Source organism: Diadema antillarum, unplaced genomic scaffold, assembly GCF_040938485.1.
Source record: "Diadema antillarum isolate AM-2024a unplaced genomic scaffold, OU_Dant_1.0 seq00000041_RagTag, whole genome shotgun sequence".
Classification (NCBI taxonomy): Eukaryota; Metazoa; Echinodermata; class Echinoidea; order Diadematoida; family Diadematidae; genus Diadema; species Diadema antillarum.
The window spans coordinates 1693121-1713727 of NW_027271153.1; the positions used below are offsets into that span (position 1 = coordinate 1693121).

General features: G+C 38.2%; 1 protein-coding gene across 1 annotated transcript in view; it reads right to left on the reverse strand.

Moving 5' to 3' along the window:
- The window catches only part of LOC139725452 (cGMP-inhibited 3',5'-cyclic phosphodiesterase 3A-like), a 53413-nt gene extending 41797 nt beyond the window's left edge, over positions 1 to 11616 (reverse strand). Inside the window, exon 1 of the mRNA XM_071636526.1 lies at positions 10750 to 11616. Coding sequence (XP_071492627.1) covers positions 10750 to 11547 — 798 coding nt within the window. The 5' untranslated portion in view covers positions 11548 to 11616. The remainder of the gene's footprint in view (positions 1 to 10749) is intronic.
- Between the last annotated feature and the right edge of the window lie 8991 nt (positions 11617 to 20607).

The following is a 20607-nucleotide window of genomic DNA, read 5'->3' on the forward strand; positions in this document are numbered from 1 at the left end:
AATTCAATTCAATTCAATTTCAATCTCTATTGTCCATTTGGAAATTCCTTTTGTTTTAAGTCTTACAAATAACACATACTCATTAGTCTGTGCTGCTACACCATGTAAGGCTTCATTTCAAAATACTTATACAATGTAGTTGTCATTCCCACACATGCCTACAACAAATTTTACAAATAGCTCTATGTTACTAGACATACTATGTATTGTACGTACACGTACTATGCATTGTGCATGATTAGTATGGACACAACCCCGTTCTCATTTCTTCTGGCCTTGACACAAGCAATAGTAGGTCTCAAGCAGGAAAAATCAATAGCTGGGTTTGAAAGCCCTGGGAGCTCAGTGGTCATTAAGAAGGGCTTCAAAGGGGGCTTGAGGTAAACACAAAAGAGTTTAGCGACCACTGATGCACACAGGAGATTACTGGACAGTGAGGATGGCTCTCAGGTCACTCACAAAATAACACAAAAGGAAAAAATCAATTTGGTCTTATCCTTGTGGTGGGTTACCCCTACACAATGCCTCCTGAACTTGTTTATGATTGCTCCACAACAGTTTGTGAAATATCTGTGGACAGTTATGTTTGATACATAGTTTCTAACCCATGTTATGTAATCAGGTAAAACCTTGGGTCTAAAAGCATTAGTGGTATACAGGCACTACTGCATTGGGATTGATTTGAATTTATAAGTAAGTCAGATGCTTTAATCTGTGACTCTGGCATCATGCATCAAAATTCCAAAAGGGAATGTATCCAAGGAAGACGCTAGGCCCTATCTCAAGGACAGCGCATGAATAAAGTCACAAGAGCAAGGAAAGTCCAGGCAAATTCAATTTTCCAACAATAATTTAGACAGTTGTGGTGGTACAAGTCTATTAAAGTGTGACATCTCACATGGAATCCTACAGATGGAGACCATCAATATATGTTCACAACTTTCTTACTATTTTGTAAAAAACTCTGGGAATATCCTGACCTACTAAAACTGATAATAGTGCAACAGACATAGCTGCTTGAGAGAGAAGCCAAGGCATGGCAAATAGTACGTAAGCAATAAGCGTAAAAATTTGTTTGTGATTGGACTGCTATCATGTCTATATTACAACTGATGCAAATAAACTGCATGAAGTAATTATCATCCTGTATTCAGTTTATGATATAGAGAATTTCATGGGTATATAACATTAACAACATACACTGTAGCCGATGAACACAAATATGAAATTTTGAGCAAAATCTCAAATTATTAAGTCTTCCTTAATATGCTTTCAATGGTTGCTACACATACTCAGCCCAGTTCTAGTTGTCAATTAGCAGTTCATTTTACATCTATTTCATAAACTGTGAACAAACCACGTTTTATATACCGGTACACGACAGATACAAAATTATAACAAACCATATACACAGTGTTGTCAATACCATAAAGTTTAAGGAAAGAATCGCAATATGACACATACTGCTTGGTACTAGAAAGCTGCTTGCCAATAATGGAAATTGTGTTATTTGATATTTGCATTCATTTTGACACTAAAAGCTCTGTAGCATAAGTGAATTAAGTTGGTAAGGCATCAACAGCAGGCCATGAGAAAAGGAGTACGATCATTACTTGTGGGTGGGAAAAGCGATCAATCTGGATTATATTGAATTTCCAACTCGATTGCACGCTCCAATCTTCACATGCGCGTGTGCCTTCCTCATTGTGCTCTGGATATAAGATCCATCTTTCACCGATCGCTCCCGAGAAAATTTTGGCTCCTGGTCTGCCTCCGGCAACGCAGCAAAGATGGGTACGCAGTCAATGGAGAAAGGGGTTCACCGTATTGAAGTGGTAGCCCTTTTAAAATGTGCAGAGGAAAAAAAAAATCTGAAGAACGAAAATTAGTTCCGAGTCAGATGTGCATGCAAAGACATACATAGCAAGTGGCATGGCACATCTTCAAATCTCAAAATCTTTCACTATTTGCCCTTTTTGTCTGTTCATTTTGATGGCCAGTTAAATTGTGATTAAAGAAGGTCTCGGCAAGGCAAGGCTCTTACATAAAGTCATCGGATGTCAGGCTGATGAATCTTACATGTCCATATTTATGTCATGCAGTGAGCACTTCCATGGAGGTTGTAATTTAATGCAAGGCTGTAACAAAGACCTCAGGCACTGACCGATGTGAGTCTTTGGGTCTGACTTATGGATCAAAATTCAGTGCATTATTAGAGTTACTTGAGGACACTTTTAATACATTATGTACAGCTCAACATACAATTTATCAAATATGGAACAGCATAGAATATTTAATCAAAAATTTAGACTGGTGGGGTGGAAGAGGTCTTTGAACATTAAAGCTGACATAACAGACATGCAGGAATAGATCACAGGAATACAAACATGTATCTCACTTGAGGATGTATGACATCAACAGAAAATCTATCATACCAAGCACAAATTTTGATGAATAATAAAAGTTAAGAAAGAGGTGCAAGTGGTAGAACAACAGATCAGTATCTGTAAGAAACTATTCAAGGGCGAGATTGAAATATTATCTGTGAAAGTACAGTTGTATGAGCTTAATACTGTATCATCCTACAAGGTATTCTGTAAACTGTACAAAAGACATCCTGTAAACTGTACAAAAGGCATTCTGTATTACTGTACAAAAGACAAAGGGCAAAATGTTTGTAACTTAAACTTACAGTCTTTTTAGAGTTACAGCTGTCTCTTTTGGGAGAATGTTTGAGGGCGTGATAAAATATTGCAGCACCACATGCTTTTTGATTCAGTAACATTCATGCTGCCACTGCATTCTTCATTTTTTTTTCTGATTTCACTCCAGTTTCACCGAGACATGTGTGTATACCCTGCACCTGTATTCTCTCCTCAGAGTATATTCTCCTATGGATATCTTCAAGCCTTATAGCATACATTTGTTGAATACTGAATACAATGCATGGTAAATGTAAACAAAAAAACAAAACAAAACAAAACAATGCAAATGTTCAACAAACCTGAAATAGTCATAAACATTGGCATAGCTTATGATGACAAATATATGTAGGGTATAGTGTACCTGTGCAATAATGATAATTATGTTTCTTCTCAGGAAGTATTTCTTTTCCAACCTTGTCTCTGGTTGGGGCATGTAGTATTGTTTAAGTGTATGCATTAACATCACAACCTTACGTGTAGTCTCATCCTGGTTCAATTTAATGAATCTTGCATCCAATTGTTCTTATTGCAACTGATTGACAAATTGTCCTTCATCAATGTAAAGTAAACATCAATTATTCAGTGTCTTGAGTAAAAGCATGATTTTTTTATTTCTTTTGAAAAAAAAAATCAATTGATGTTTTGCATAGTTTTGAGTCAGTATTTCAAATAACACAATTTTGTTAACCATGTTCAAAAGAGGGTTCTGACACAATATTTCAAATTAGCATAATATGTTTTTAAGATCTTTATCTGAAGTTATTTCACAAACCAAAATTGGTGTGCTTAAAATGGCTGACAATGTAGTGTAGAATCTACTGCACATTTGTGTCTGAGAGGCAGGCTACATTAGCAATATCTTTTACACTGATACACATCATGTAGACTGTATAGGCCTACTGTCAAATGCTGTTATAGGACAGGTACAGCCATACAGGTGTACATTGTACAAGAGTATACAGCATATGACAGTAATTCCTTGGGAACATGAAGGTATTAAAAATGTCACGCAAAAGTACAGCAGATGGACTGGGGACTTGCTGACATCCGTAGTGTGTGTATGTGTGTGTGTGTGCGTTTGTGTATGAGGAATCCTTTTGACATATTGGCAATCAATTCCACTTTTCTTTCTACTCCACAATGGCCCATCCATGATTCCACGCATTATGCTCTGTTCCTATTTGCTCAAACACAAACACGCACAGACAGAGCCACATGAGCACATATCATACATGTGTGTCTTCTCTCATGAAGAGTATTATGTACATGTAGACATGTGTATTATAGGCTTGTATTATGTGCTTACTACAGATTGTGCATCTGCCAGAAAATGCTGATCCATGTCAGCAACATGTGTGTAGGAACACTGTCCATACAACGTTAGGCACATATTCACATGAGTAGAAGCACACTACATGTAGTTCTCTGGCTGAATCATCGCTGCATATCAATCGAGATACTGTAATGGCTATTTGCAATTGCTCTATACTGTAACTGGGTAACACAATGGGCAACAGTCCATTTCTGTCCTACTTTGCTCTCAACTGTTCACAAATGCCACATTTCATGCATGCGTCACACCTTGGCCTTCACAGCAAGTGTTCTAATGTGTATTAACCTTGTACTACACAATATATTTATGTCTCCTTGCAAGGAATGACTGCATAATCACAAAATTTGTTATAGTAATATTCCAGTTGAATTTCATGAAAGCAAATTAACAACATAAGCTATTCTAAATACAGAAATATACAGTAACTCTGTTACTCAAACCAAAATTCATAAATATTTAATCCAATTAATTTTGTTTTGTTTTTTCCTCCACAGAAATAAAAAGGAATCAAGCTGTGATATTGATTATTTCTAACATTTCATTTTGTTCTGTTCTGTTTGGGTTTGGTTTGAACCATCTATTGCCTGTTGAGCACAAGGCATGCAAATATCGAATAATGTTGCTCACTTGAAAACTTCATTTTTACTGGGTTTCAATAAAGCATGTATTAAATTGAGACATGCAGGCCTATATCAAGGACATTACACTATAGTGTACAAAAACATTTATCAGCTCTTCCTGTAATAATCTTCAACAACTAGATTTAGGTCGGTTTCAAGAAAACTGGTGAAATGGCTTCATTTACCTAAAGAGCAACCACACAAAATAGTCAATTTTTAATCTTGCTAATAGTTGGTATCAAGCAAAGTTGTGTCAAATTCCCTAGTAAAAGATGGTACATGTACACTATTACTGTTTCATGTATTTTGTTTTTCTGAACAAATGACATGCCACATGCTACATTTAAAATAACCCATTAGTCAGGCTATAACCACAGATTGCATAGACTTGTCATTGGACTGCCTGCAACCCTCTGCATCGGAACATACTTTCCAACTCAGCTTTGGAGTCAACCTGCTTTTATTGCTAGCAAACTGAAGGACAGAGCCCAAAAGGAGATGCTTAATCTCTCCATTGAGGGAAGCACTGGATTACCTGGTTGTCCTTTCAGAGTGCCCAGCGGCCATTCGAGTCTGCCAGAGGCTGAGCGCAGAGCGCATCATCATCGCAGAGCTCGACAGTAAACAAGTCCTGTGCAATTTTTCCATCGCACAATGACTTATTAGGCATATTGGCAAATCACTGCTGAAAGGTCGAGGGAGACGCTGGGGGATACGACCATTATCAATATCATAAAGTGCTATACCTCTCACTCATGAAGGGGGTTGGAATCTTCCTGTGTACCTCAAGAGTGAGCCTGGTACCCGGCCAAATCAAATTTATTTCTTTGTTGGGGGGGGGGGGGGGGGGGGGGGGAGAGGAGTTTCTTCTTGGGGAAAGAAAGGGATTCACAGAGAGCTTTCTTGTGAAGATGATTTTAATGCATATATTTGTAGACCTGTTAAAGGTTATCTGCGTACCGTGTATAGTGCATGCTTGTATGCTTCCATTTGTGACATAATGCACAGAATTTCCCTCATGTTGCTTCACCCCACCATGTCATCTTGCCTCAACTGTTCTTGCCCTCCCTCTCTCTCTCTCTCTCTCTGAGGCTGCTCCACAGGTTCCCTGAATCAATAGATGTATGACTTTCCCCACAGCACATGTTCTGATTTATGTTTATATGGCGACATCTATTGATCGCATGCTTACACGCGCCAACAAATGTGTGGAAATGTAGACAGGTGACACAACCACAGCATGGCATTGTTCACATTGCTAGCCTGTCACATGATGCGTGAGTATGGTAATGAGCATGCACACTTACAAAAAAACAAAACAAAAAAAAACTTGACCTGCTTTCTGTTTATATTGTGTATTTACAGCAAAATGTCATATTAGAGGACGAGGCTATCATTCTTTCCTAAAATCTATATTTAAAGTACGACACTTGCAAAGTGAACATTAATATCTGGAAACAATGTGCCAGTTTCATTTCTGCATTCAATGCAAGGAATTTTTTTTGGCCCCAGTGTCTTGTGATGATGCAAATTCTTCATCTGCTTCTTACATAGAGTTCTAGTTCTTAAATTGAAATTCGTATTGCACACAGTAAGCATTACCTATTGTCCAATATGGGAAGCTATGGTCCCATACAACATGCTTTTCATAGATTATGAAATCATGGAAGTACATGTATGCCTTAAAACACTGTAGAAGTTGCTGATTCAGGTAACAACAGCTTGTACTCTCTATACTATACAATTACATGTTCCTATGAGCATGCATACTGTACCTTAGTGTCTCTCAATGTACTCTCACTGTATTTTATGAGTGAAATGCCAGTTGACAGTAAAGGAATGCAGAAAGCCTGCTTGCTTATCAAACAGTCACAAAAGCATATATCTTAGCAGCTGCATTCCCTTGTTGTCTGGGGTATGCGATTGTGATTGACATGATGAATAGTATGCATAAACAAAAGCGATATCAAACCATAACTCATGTGGTTAGTAATCACATGACTAGTGCCATGTGACATCACCAGTATTCGCGACAGGATATGTACAAGTAAGGGCTTTTTACACTTGTAAATTTTTGCTTAGCCCCGGACCAACGGTGGGGCTAAGGGGGGGGGGCCTTAGCCCCACCGTTGGCACGGGACTATCCTTAGCCCACTTTCTGTTTACACTCGTTTTTGCCAAAGTGGGCTAGCCCCACCGATAGTACGGTACTATCTGGCCCTGCAAAATAGCAGGGGTTAGCACCGCAATTGCGGTGCTAGCACCGCAATTGCGGTGCCAAGCAAGTGAGTGTAAACAGAACGAAAAAATAATCCTGGGCTAAGCGACGGAGACGAAGTCCGACCCTCACTGACCAATCAGAAACGAGGTAATCAAGTGCTGCCGGTGCGTGCGTGTACGTGTACAGTACACAGCGTAATTATGAATATTCATGTGGTTTGGAAAGTCCGGGGCTAAGAAATACGAGTGTAAAAAGGTCAGTTTTCTCCTTAGCCCCGGACAAGAGATAGTACGGGACTAATTGGCGAGTGTAAAAAGCTGAAAAAATTGGTACGGGACTAAAGATAGTCCTGGGTCAGAGAAAGTCCGGGGTTAAGAAACACAAGTGTAAAAAGCCCTATAGGGTACAGTTGCTGAATGTTTTCAAAGCGCTATGTTTATGGCTAGATGTCAAGTGAAAGCAATTAGACTGAGCTGAATGCAATGGAAACTCCCAATACTACCTAATGGTTCCTGAGTCTAACAATTCTCTCAAAACACAGACTGCTGTCATGTGAGCTTATCAATGATGTCAATGTTTTCTCATTTCTCTTGAAGGAGAGAGGAAATTGCCACTGACTGCATAGAGTCTACATAGCAATTAAGTCCTTCCAGCTGTAAACCCAACCTGCATCTGCTTCAGCAGAGCCATCAATCGCATTTCATAAATCCCATGTATCTACATAATCCACTACATTCGTACATGCCTGAAGCAAGTCTCACACAAGCAGAATTCTGAAAGTGTTGTTGGGGAGCCGATGGAGATTTTGAAAATCATTCTCTAAAACCCATGACGTCTCCTGCCCTTCTCTGTAAGGAACGTTTAATATGCATTCTTGACTGCCAATCTCAAAAGGAAATCAAACACCAGGCTTTTATGATTTAATGAGTTTTTGCTGTAATGAGTAACAGGTTGATTTGCAGAATGCAGGGGTCAATTATTTGGTCTGGTTAACAATCAATCTGCAAATCAATCCACAGGGGGTCAAACAGCTGGTTCCAAAAAATGGTACACCAAATTTGTAAAATGTCACATACATTGTGACTGTCAGAAAGACCGAGCCACATTGCTCAGTATTAGAAGAGAGAATGGACTTACGATATGTGTACCTCTGCAAATCTGTGTTATTTTCCAAGAAATTGATGCAATGTCAATCATTAAGACTCAAACTCTCCAAGAAGAGAAAATGTCATATGTTGTATACACTGTGTGACTGTCAGAGAGACCACTTGCGTACAACTGCAAATCTGTGTTATTTTCAGTGAAATTGATGCAATGTCATGAAGTCCCACAGCGTGCCATTATTACTCCCTGATACCAATGTCACTTTTAGATCAAGAAATCATGACTGAGGTTTATATGGATTTAGGCTGCAACATATCTTTGCTTTCATTTTGTTTTGTTTTTTAGTTAATGGGTGTTTTTTGTAGCTCTGCAGGTCACAGACATACACATGCATATAAATCAAAATGAACAGACGTCTCATACACATGTGGTGATGCAACACTGCAAACTTCATAACAGTAACACCACCATAATTTATGTTGGATCATGAGGGTCAGTGTCAGGAGGTAAATTCACATACCATGGTTGCATGGTTGACAAAATAATTTGTTTGGAAAAAAAAATGACTGTTGGCAAAATAGCAGGCAGCATTCTACTGATCTATGTGATCATATCATGCTACACATCTCTGTTGTATCACCATAACACTAGATCTCAACGGGAGAAATGCTGAACTGAACATATAGCCTGAAACTTGCTTTCTATGACATGCTTTTACATTGGTATGAAAAGCCAAGACGGGTGGTATGCAAATAATTCTCCACATGTTTTATATGATATTGTATGGAACTTGCAGAGATCACATACTTGTACAAATTGTACTTCATGAATTTTCAACTTTACACACAGTGTAACAGTTGTGACCTCACAAGCATTTGTCCTTTTAAGGCATTTTGCAAGTGTACATGTAGGTATAGGCAAGGCACTGTATTACAAAATAATTTGCAATGTGGCCTGTTTATCATCACTGTATCATCATGACTCAACTCATTTATGTACTTTCACACACACACACAAAAAGAAACTAGCAGATATTGAACCCAAAGTCAATCTCATCTTTCAATGGAATGTTATTCAGAAGAAGGCAGCTTACTTTTAGTAGCTGAAGCTGTGTTTCAATGGGATTATATTTCCTTTATCACAAGACTGGTAGCAAGGCTACCTCAATGCAAGATATTCAAAAATAGCAACAACAACAATTATAATATCAACAACCATATAACACAAGGCAATTTCTCACATTAGTAGAACAGATATCAGAGGGGAACTCTGGCTGATTTTCAGACTTTTACATTGGAAACAACTATAAATTGGCTATACTGGGTACAGATTTTCAGAATTTAGAGTGATTTCAAAATGTTTTCAAAATTTAAAACCAATCACAATGAGCAAGGATAATGACATAGCAGCTTCACCATACGAATGTATGAGTGGGGGCTCACAGAAGCAGAACAAAAGATGAAAGCATGTATAAAATCTACACAGGTGACCTTGAAAAGCAAGCAGTATTGTAATGGAATTGCATTGCTACATTTCTCAAATATGAGCCTCTACTCATGCATTCTTATGGTGAGCCCCCACTCAAGCATTCTTATGGTGAAACTGCTCCCTTGTTCAGTGTACAATGTAATTTGTTTTGGGTTTTCAGAGTATCGGTTTCTCTGCTCAAGGACCACATGATTATTCAATTCCACAAATCTAAACATGGAGCTGTCGATTCATGTTCTACGTGATGTGAAATTGTGAAAATTGCCTGGACTTCCCCTTTACAGAGATAGTAAAGCATTTGTTGAGGGGAGGATTCAGCTTTTTAACTTTTTTGCCAGATACTTAGAAACCACTGTATGAAATGTTCAAGCATGTTTAAGCATGATTATGCTTTCCAGATCACCAGTTTCTGCATTTTTATGTTCCACCCTTGAAATAATTCAAATAAAAAAAAAGAAAAAGAGAAGAATGATTGACAGCCTTCAATGGTTCTGATAGCCTGAAGAAAATCTGCAATGGGTATCAAAGACGTTAAATATATCACATCTAGCACTCTATTTAGTGGGACTACTTCGGTATGGCTTCATCTTTCAGAGTACCATGATTGTAGTAGCCTACAATGCTACATCACATGCAACCACTATTGAAGAGACTAACAGTTATACTGTGCATAATCAATTCAGTTAAAAATCAGGGCAGGGGTTTCTCCCTTTTTGCCCTAGCCTTGTGAAGGATGTAAACAACACACAATACCCTTTTCAGCTCCTGCCTTTAATTAAAGGTACTGATGCATCTTGAAGGTCTGACTCTTAGTAAAACCATGGAGCTACGTAGTTCCATGGATGGTAAAAATTCACCGGAGTAATACTTAAATTGTGTCATGTAGATCATTGGCATTAGATCTATAAGATCTTTCTCATCCTCATGGTCATTAGACAATGCCATAATCTCACAACTGACTTGCCTTAAATTTACTTGGATGTCTTGGTGTAGTGTAACCGTCTTTAGATTTGTTAAGTCCCTACCTAACAATTTTACTGACATACTCAAGTGACACTGCTGATATCGACTCTCGTGTTCGTAGTGGCGGTGGTGCATGATGGTGTTTGTAATTAGCTAGAAAACTCTACCTTCTCTAGTGTCTATTCATCTAGTGACCAGTGTGACTTCTAGAAATGCCCGCCACTTATCACGAATGGGCTGTAAAACGGCCTGCTTGATTGCACTGTACAGTACTTTGCTTGTTTATTTTTTTCTTAATCTTAGTTGTTTCCATACCTGTGGCCGTTGTATTAGTGCGGGTAGAGACGTTCTGCGGGTTTTGTGGCTATGACTCGCCACGGAGCTCTGCGATGACGTCCGCCGACGCCGCAGGACGGGAATTTTGCCGTCGTTATTGAACGGCGAAACGATGGAACTTCGCCGAAACAAATGAGCCTCCGTGTATTTGGACAGAACGCAGCCGGCAATTCCGCAGAAGTAGGCAAAATAGGGCCTCATCCACATAGGTAATCCATGCAAGGTCGAACCACTGAGAAATCGCATGAAACTCAGAAAGCTGATGACCAGCGCACTTTGAGGTGTGGACAAAGTTGATGTCATACTGACCAACGAGGCCGATGCCAAGACGCTAGCGACTAGCCATAGGCTAAAGAGGTTGGCTGCCCCAAAACAGATCTGGCCGAAAATCTCGCCGACATAGCAGGCCATGAAGAATACGTACACATTATTACCAGTCCATGTCTTTCGCAGATAAATTGCTAGCCAGTAAAACGCACAAATTACACTAAACATGGGAGCAAAGAGACCACACAAAATGTGTAAAGCCGATATGAATGAGTCTTGCAAGATATACATGAGTAACGCAATACCAGCTACGCCGGCTGCAAGGGCAGATCGACTCTCAGCGCCCGTGTTTTTCAGTTTCTTCAGGCCAAACCAGGCCAGATATGGATTATAATTCCTCCTCTCCATGAAGGCTGCTGTACCGGCGATATATCCGTTATTATCCGAGCTATCGAGGTTAAAATATCCTTTGTCTAGTCCATATCGAGCTGATGGTCTTCTCTCGTCCATTTTCCGTGTCGCGTTCACGTTGCCATACCAGCTGCACTGACAGGCCGTACCGTTACCCGCCGCCGCATGCACCGTCTAGTACTCCTCGGCTGATTCGATTACTAGAAAGATTGCAGTCGTTCATTGGTGATGGGCGATATGGCCTCCGCAAGGCGCAGACAGCAAGCGCTGGCTCGATTGGACGGTCAGCTATTCAACCACACAGTTTACTACGCACGTTATTACGTGAATGCCGTCTGCGCGAAGCCTGCCAACACAGCTGAGTGCACGCCGCTTTACTATGCCATGCTTGTTTATGAAGAAACCCCGAAACCGTTAGTTGTTTACACTCCTCACGCCGACATGACAGGTGCATGACACCCGCCACATTATCTACAACAGGGCAGAAGATGTGATAATCGTCAAGCTCGTATAAATGAAACCTTTCCTCTTCTTTTGATCGCCCTCTTAAATTCCGACTGCGAATGAACTGAGCGTAGGGGCATATTTGACACGACGTAGCTATTCACCTTTTGTGTCCTTACACCTTGCCGCCTCCAGCAATGAAAATTAATAGAATCGGCATTATGTTTTCGACTCCGAGAGGCCGAACGCTTCATTCCTTCACATTTGAAGTATGTATTAAAAGACAGAGGCTAATTCGTGCTGCCTATCATAAATTATATAATTAATCATGTTGACAAAGTGGAGAATTTGTCACCGCACACTATATCAGGCAATCCTCTAGCCTAGCTATCTGGTTAGCAGGAATTTCATGCAGGAGCACAAAGATATGATTATGATGATGATGATGATGATGATGACGATAAACAGCATTTATATAATTATCGTCATTTGTCTGTAAAACATTCAATACAAAGGCATCTGGCTCCCACAATGTGTCACAAAATCACATGTCCTTCATAAAGTTTCTGGGGGGAAAAATAGTCTAACAGCTCAGATTGAATAAGATTTGCAAAATAGATTTTGGTAGAATGCAGTTTTGTTTTGATACCTCCTACTGTGATAGTTCAATCCAACTCTGTATAGGCCTATGTAGAACTGTGAAAAAGGAAGATGTGTGTGCCGAGGAAACCATATTGTGTAACAGTGTTTTACATTCCTCATTTCCTATAACCATATTCATCCAACTACAACTTCTTTGGGCTGACTACGTGGTGCCGGGTTGACGGGGGTGTCGCATTTTCCGTCGAGTATACAATGTATAGTGTTAGTCATATTTTCCGTTCTATATTGTGGACAACTTTAGCCACTCGCCGAAACAAACAAGTTGACTGTAGTGACCGTGATTTATTTCTGTACGATAATCTAAGAAGTAGCTGTCACACCTATATAAAAGTCAATGCACCTTGGGAAAAAAGCAAAATAGATCACGATTAAGTTTGATTGTTCTTGAAGTTGATAAAGACGTAAATTAAAGGTTTGGTCAAAAAATGTCGTCATGGCACACAAGAAAAGAATACCGGATTTGTTTTCTGGTTAGTGGCATGTTTTGTTGTTTATCTGGATCATACATATTATCTTTCAAATAGTGGACTAACTCCGTTTTGACAGAATGATGTCCGACGAACATAAGATTATCTGTTAGTTTTATACATATAGAAAAGCAAGACCCCCTGAGCATTGCCGGGATAGCAATTCCCCTTTGAATGTAAAGATACCCTGCCTATAGATAAACAGAACGGTGACTGTCCAGCATGGGCGGAGGTCATGGAGCAGACTCTCTATAATTATTTCTATAATGCTAAACAAAATTCTCCTATATACAATACAGTATATAATTTCTCACCGTTTTTTGATATAGGCCTGTAACCAGATTGCTTTTGAAAAACAAGTTGCTGGATATATGTAATTAATAATTATGTCTCCAATAATTGAATGAGTTGATTTGTACATGTATATGGATTTTTCCCGACTCTATAAAAGGTATATCAATAACTGAACATTCTTATTTATACATTCGATCTCATCATGGCTTTGTTCAATGGAAATTTAACGTTGAAAAGATGCAGCTACATTCCTTTATATACAGCTGCAAACTGAAGTCCACCTTCATTTCCGACAGTGAAACTCGCATTTTATGACATTAATTGTGAAAATCCACCCAGTTTAAAGTAAAGGTTTTATGGATTTCTGTGAAATCAAACAAGCCGGACAGCCATGGGGGCTTGATTAAGTCGAAATAATGATAGGAAAGTTAGGACATGTCTAGTCAATTTCCCGAGGATTTGTTTCTATCAAACGTAATAGGTCACGTATAGTTGCGAGACAGACTGAAATGAAGATGCAATATTCAATATTAGATTCAATATTTTCTATAGCACACCACTGATGTCGTGTCGAATTGATGTTCCTTTTTCACATTACTTGAAAAAGATTCATTTCGTATACATCAAATGGATTTATGAATGCAGTTTTAATTGAGAAATGGCGGTTTTGACGATAAAGAAAAACTGATTTATGACAATCATGGTACGTAAAAACAAGATAGAAGATTTATGAAGCTAAATGAATGATACGTCATCATCTTTACATTAAAAAATTGTGTAATTCATAAGAGCATGTTCAAATTCCACAATGCCATAACTACATTTATTCCGATTGTGTTGTTGTTGGTGGTGTTTTTTGTTTTATACTGGAACTTCTATTGTGCTTTTATGGTTGCTTTGATGTTACTCATAATAAAGTTAACGCGAACATGCATCGAGGGAATTTTCCCTTTAACATCGTGGCACACTTCCAAAACATGTCGATATTCGCTCTGTTCTGTTATGAGTGGATTTTTGTTTCCACGCAGTTGTGGAACATGACCGTGACACTGATGAGCTGTATGTATAACGTTGACTTTATATTTCCACCTTTTGCTGTCTCATTTGTTTATAGTGTCTTTTTAATTCGAATAAACAATTCAGTGAAACGATGTCACATAATCAACGATTAAAATACGAAATTTGACATTTTGTAAAGATTACGGAGTATATTATACGGAATATATTATAATCATCTTGACATTTATTTCTATCATTTCCTCTATGCGTGGGGTTGAACTTATGTCACCGGTCTATCATCTGTCGCAAGTACACGGGTTTATTATCCAAGGATAACTCCTTGGGGTTTATAGTATTCAGTGTCATGTCTGCGTGTTTCCTTTCATCAGTATAGTCGATATACCCGACTATAAAATCTCTCTGCATGCCCTATACTAAGTAGACGCGCAATGGAAGTTGCATTTGCTATGTGGAACGCACCTACATGAATATAGCTGCTAGGTTGGGCAAACTTCCAACGAGCGCGGGGGGGGGGGGGGGGGGGCGTTTGCAGGTAACCTTTGTTATATGGGGATGTGCTTGAGAATTGAATGCTTTACGAAAGTGCGAAAGATTCACATCTTGGTGGTACGAAAGTGTATCGATCGATGCAAGCGTTCGGCAAAAAAAAGTGCGTATGGATCGAGGATTATAGGCCTAAGTTCCGATCACTCGGCCTATCCACCGACTGTGGGCGACTGGTGGGTAATAAAGCACGCTCCGTAACCGTCGGAGTGTATAATCTTCTAAGTTACCTTTAAGACACCGCTAGTCTCGAGTTAATCCAGATTAACATGGATGGCTGAATAGGATTAACGGAGGCAACAGTGGCACCTCGGGGACTCTGACGTCAATGAAACGTTTCATTACGCGCCTTTTCTTCGAGTGTGCGACCGACTGCCGGGGAAAAATAATACAAAAACTGCGGAATATGAAGCTTGGCAGCCAACTATCCGGTGATAAAAGAGGACGAACTATACTGTAAATCGGATGCCAGCACTATCTTCTTGTGGAATGTTAAATACAATGCTTGCGTATAACAGTGATGACTGTCTATAGGATAGGGCACCATCATGAAAGTGATTCCCATATCCAATGCGCCGTTAAGATTCTAATGGTGAGACATTATTTTTCTTCATTGTACTATGAGGCCTATTAGCATACATTTTTTGTTTTTTTTTGTGAATAAACCAACGGTATTTTCCTTCATATTATTGGAATGTGCGTTCATCTCACCACTGAAGTGTATATGCAATATGCTATCTTCTGGGGTCGTGCTGAGAGTTATACCCAGTAGTGATTTCTGAGATCAAAATTACAACGATAAGTGACTTCTATTTTTCTGTTTTTAACAGAAAAAAATACTTTGCAAAATATGTCTTTGTATAAGTTTGTTCTTTCTTTCTTTTTTATCTAACCCCATAGTGGTAAGAAAATGATCATAGAAGGAACTTTGACGTTTCAAGAGATTTATAAAATGATTATTACAATATTAATCTGGTAATAACATTGTACGTTGATATAGTAAATATAGTTTTCAGGCTTTTGAACTTAAATTTCCATTTTCCCGCAACGGAATCAAAAGTCAGCAGCCAATGCATATCGCAAGGATAGAGCGTACTCTGAAACATTATTCACGTTTCAAATTGAATTATTAGAATGTACATTCCTATATAAATTATATATATATAGGCCTACATCAATAAAAAAAAAAACACACACACACACCTTGACCACTGCGTAAGATCATTGCTAAGTATAGGAATGACAGAACAATACAAGGACCATGACAAAAGTGGGAAAAGTGTAGTGTACTTTGAAAGAGTGATATTTGGCTTTTTTATAATAGCCGCATGATGCTACATTAAAGAAAGGGAAGTAATATCGCTATCTGTGATGAATTATGTCAACTGCATTACTATCGACTATAACTCTATCAATGAGTCACCGCATTAGACCTTTGCTGAATCGTCAAGGGTATTATGATGAGACAGAGAAGTTAATACAATTATTATTGGACGTATATTTCTGTTCAAATCATAAATATGACTCCAACGATTTTAGCTGCAATTGCAAATTCCAATAGGGAACACATTTCACTGTTCCAATCACTCATGGAATCTAGCAGTCTTTCTATCTTTGTTCAGCGTTTGGGGGTTTCGTTCTTTCTTTTTCATATTTTTTTAAGTCTGTCTGTCTGTCTATCTGTCTGTCTGTCTGTCTTGTTATGAAGGTGGATGTAGATCTGTCTCCTCAAATTCGAGCGATTCTATACTGCCTGCGGGGTGTGTGGTTTTCCATTTCTTGACGGATTTTGCCCTTTCGAAATGCATCGCGTCCAGGCTGCTGCGGTTAACTGCTTCTCGCACAGGCCTGCAATGTGCGGCAAACTGTCCATTACAATAATTACCGCATGCATGTCTTGTTTGGTTAGAATGATGTCCATTTCACCTCAAACCTTTGAAGAAAATGTTATTCAAGCCCCGTAAATGTACATGACAAACACCGTTATGCACACACACACACACACACACACACACACACACACACACACACACACACACACACACACACACGCACACACACACACACACACAAACATGGAATATGTGTTTATATACATTAACATTAAATAGGGCCTATATGCATTTACAACTATTAACATGGAGAGCGCGATGACATGAAATTACACAAGAGCAACACATCGTAAAGCATATATTCATATTTTATATGTAATTGTATACAACGTGTATATAAAGATATATATATATATATATATATATATATATATATATATATGCCTATATAGATGGAGAGGCGAATTGTTTGCCAGATGAATTAATACTTTCATTTACTTTCTCCTTTGTGAGAATTGTGGATAATACGATTTGTTTCCCTTGTATAAGCATGCATTGTTTTGTTGTTTTGTTTGAGGACCGACACAGGGTTATGAGCTGGATTCATGGGCCTATTCACCGTGTCATGCTGACATGTTTTTATCATTAACATGTACTCGTTTGTTATTGTCTTCGGAAGAAAATGCAGAAATAAAATCGAATGAAATATAATCGAAACCGAATCGATTCAAATCAAACAATTTTATAGCATATTTTGGGTATATACTTCTAATGATATATTATCGAGATATCATCCAGCCTTTTGAACAACAAAAACGTGGATATTTATCGCTCTTATTACATTTTCTGCTGCAGTCAGAAAGCTAATGTTTGACAATCTGTAACCCGCTGAGTCACTACTTTGAGTAATATTAACTCTTTAAAACCCCTGACTCGAAGAGCCATTGACAATGTGCATGTAGAAATTGCCCCTGGTAATGACAGTGCTACCGTATTCTTTATAATCACACTCCTCTTTTTCTATATACTACGCCGGTGCTTTGCATAAATGAATGTGCGCTAATGCACCCAGGAATACACAAATATTTTTACAAACGTAATGCAGTGCGCGTGTTTACATTATTCATGCTTCCGCCCGGGTAGTCACATTCAATTTGTTTTGATGTTTAGGCACCTGTAAAGGAGGGATGCAGAGAGACAGACTTTGCCATGTCAGACTTGATAAAATAAAGGCTAAACCTGTAGAAATGTCACCTGTTGGAATATTTATTGTTGATATTAAAGAGAGGCGGGTCGCGTTCGCATCAGTTCGATTGTTACTTGGCCTGTTGCCTATATACTGTTTCAAAATATTCATGGTATCGATTTTCATTGAGCGTTTTGTTTACAAACTCTATTCAATAATGGTATTGGCGATACATTCATCATTTTTATGTATGCATGTTTATCCTAATGCGCACCTTATAGTCAATTTTCTTGTCTCTTTCATAAATGTTAAGTTCCTTTTTTTCTAAATCAAGTGGAATAGACCTATAGTTGTCGCCAGGTCTTTCAGGCCTCATGCAGGCAATTTTAAAAGTGTTAAAAATGCCTGGAGCGTTTGTAATGGAAAAGTATTTCGGGAAAATTGCATGCCTATTATTATTACAAGGTGTTCAATAGACCCTTTCCTGTCGAATACATTGAAGTACGTAGAATCCATTCACTGCATTGCGGGTATCAGTTGCTCTAACATGGCAAACTTTCTTGTGTTAGCAACAAACTTTGTTTGAGTAATGCACAGATTATTTTCGTGTAGATAAGAACAAACAGAAAAGTAATCTTGACATCAACATGAGAGTGTCGGTTTTGACAAAGGCTATGTAACACCCCGAGATATTTCTAATATAGACCAGTTTACGTGTTTAAAGTGTTCATATTCATATTCTGTTCATATTCATTCCTATATGTATATTTTGTATCATACTTTTTGACTCGTGCTTCTATACTTATAATACTTACTGTCATACGATATGATTCGACAAAATGTATACTTCTGTTTTATGTATTATCGTTTGTTGGATTGAAATAAAGTAATGTAATTTAATTGAACTGAATTAAAGTTTATACTTTTATAACAGAGATGCCCTTTGAAAACCAGAAAGTATGGCCGAGGCCTGTCTGAGGCTTGCCCGACATAGAGACAACTTTGTATATGCAAGTTGCATTCAAAGTTTTAAACTGCCCTGAGTGTGCATTTATACGATGATGGCTTAGATTGTTCACAATATTATAGGTCTGGTAAAAATTTGAACAGATTTGTAAGTATATATTGAAAGATACATTGGTAAAATGGCCAATTATTGGTATGACTCATTCTTATAACTGTCCCGTATGGTATTATTTTACTTGTACAGAATGTACAAGAAACAATATGATAAATTTGACATGCGAGTCGTTGATACATAACCAGACAGGGATAACAACATGTTCATAGTCTACAGATATTAGGTATAATTTGCTATAGTTTATTCATTAGATGAAATGAAATTTTCTCTATATATGATAAAACATGTAAATCAAAAGTCTTATCTCATCCAGAAATGTCTTAAATCAAAAGTGTAAATCAGAGCTACATGTTGTGAAAGTATTTGAAACTATACCCTCCTAGAAAGCAGATTTTATCACTTTCCGCTAATAATCCGACAATTAAAATTGAAGGAAATGGAGTTTTCATGAAGAGTTTGTTATAAACTGATATGTCAGATTAGTGCCCGGACATGCCGTGCAATCGAATGATTTTTATTTTTATTTCATCATCAATCCTTGCGCAATTTCTATTCGGGCATACCCGTGTCTTCATGTGATTGATTTGATTTGATCTCTGCATTTCTCTTCCATTCAAGAAATGCATACAAAGTCAATTGAACAAAGTTATTGAGTAAAAGTTTTACAGAGAAAATGTATGGAAACAGACAAATGACTTAAATGTATACCGCACCGTTTATTCTTCACAATACAAAGTAAAGACGAGCAGAAGTCATATTACGCAAAAAAAAGAAGAAGAGAGAAATCATTCTGTATTGCTCCTATTTTATACGTAGGGGTAGCAAAAGTGGCTGATCATTTATGAAGTGAGACATGAATCAACATTGTCTTCTACCTGTGAGGCAAATCTTTGGCATGTAATTAGCCATTTTTCTGAGTGGCGGCATCGAACATAGGTTAAAAGGGAATCAGACAGTCATAACTCCAATCTCTTGAACCTCCTTGGTATGACGAGTTATTTTCGTCACTCCAGTTTCTTTCAGCTCCCCGGCCGAGGCAGGATTTGTGTCGTTTATAGCAGAAGTTATATACCTTTTTTCGGGCGAGTTCAAGGTAAAATTTCACAAAGACAACCCCGGAGATTTTCGAGGAGACATTCTTGTAAAGAGCAAACGTGAGATCTAATTCAACCATCAGTGTAAGCTGGCAATCCTGATTTTGTTGTGGTTAAGATAACTGGATCAATCATTGTGTGATATCGATCGACACTCTTGATAAGTACATGCAGTTAAAGTTGCACACAAAAATGAATATATTAATGACGTGAGAATAATAAATGAATGATTAATGATAATGATATGAGATTAGAGATGTTGTCCTGAAACCATCTCCAGTGAGTGGTAATAAATATTACGAGGGAAGGTAACATTCGAGGCTGAGCATACGAAGCAGGAAATCAGTCGTCAAAAGAGATTATGATTTAATTGAAAATTTGATTCCGGTGAGAAGTGTTCATCTCAAGTCAAAACCTCCCGCAATCTGAGCCAGGAATAACCGTCCTGAGATATACTTGACCTCAGTTGCGGCAATCGGGAATTGTATGCAACATACCACGCCGAGGAATGCGACAATTTGTCACATTCTTGTAT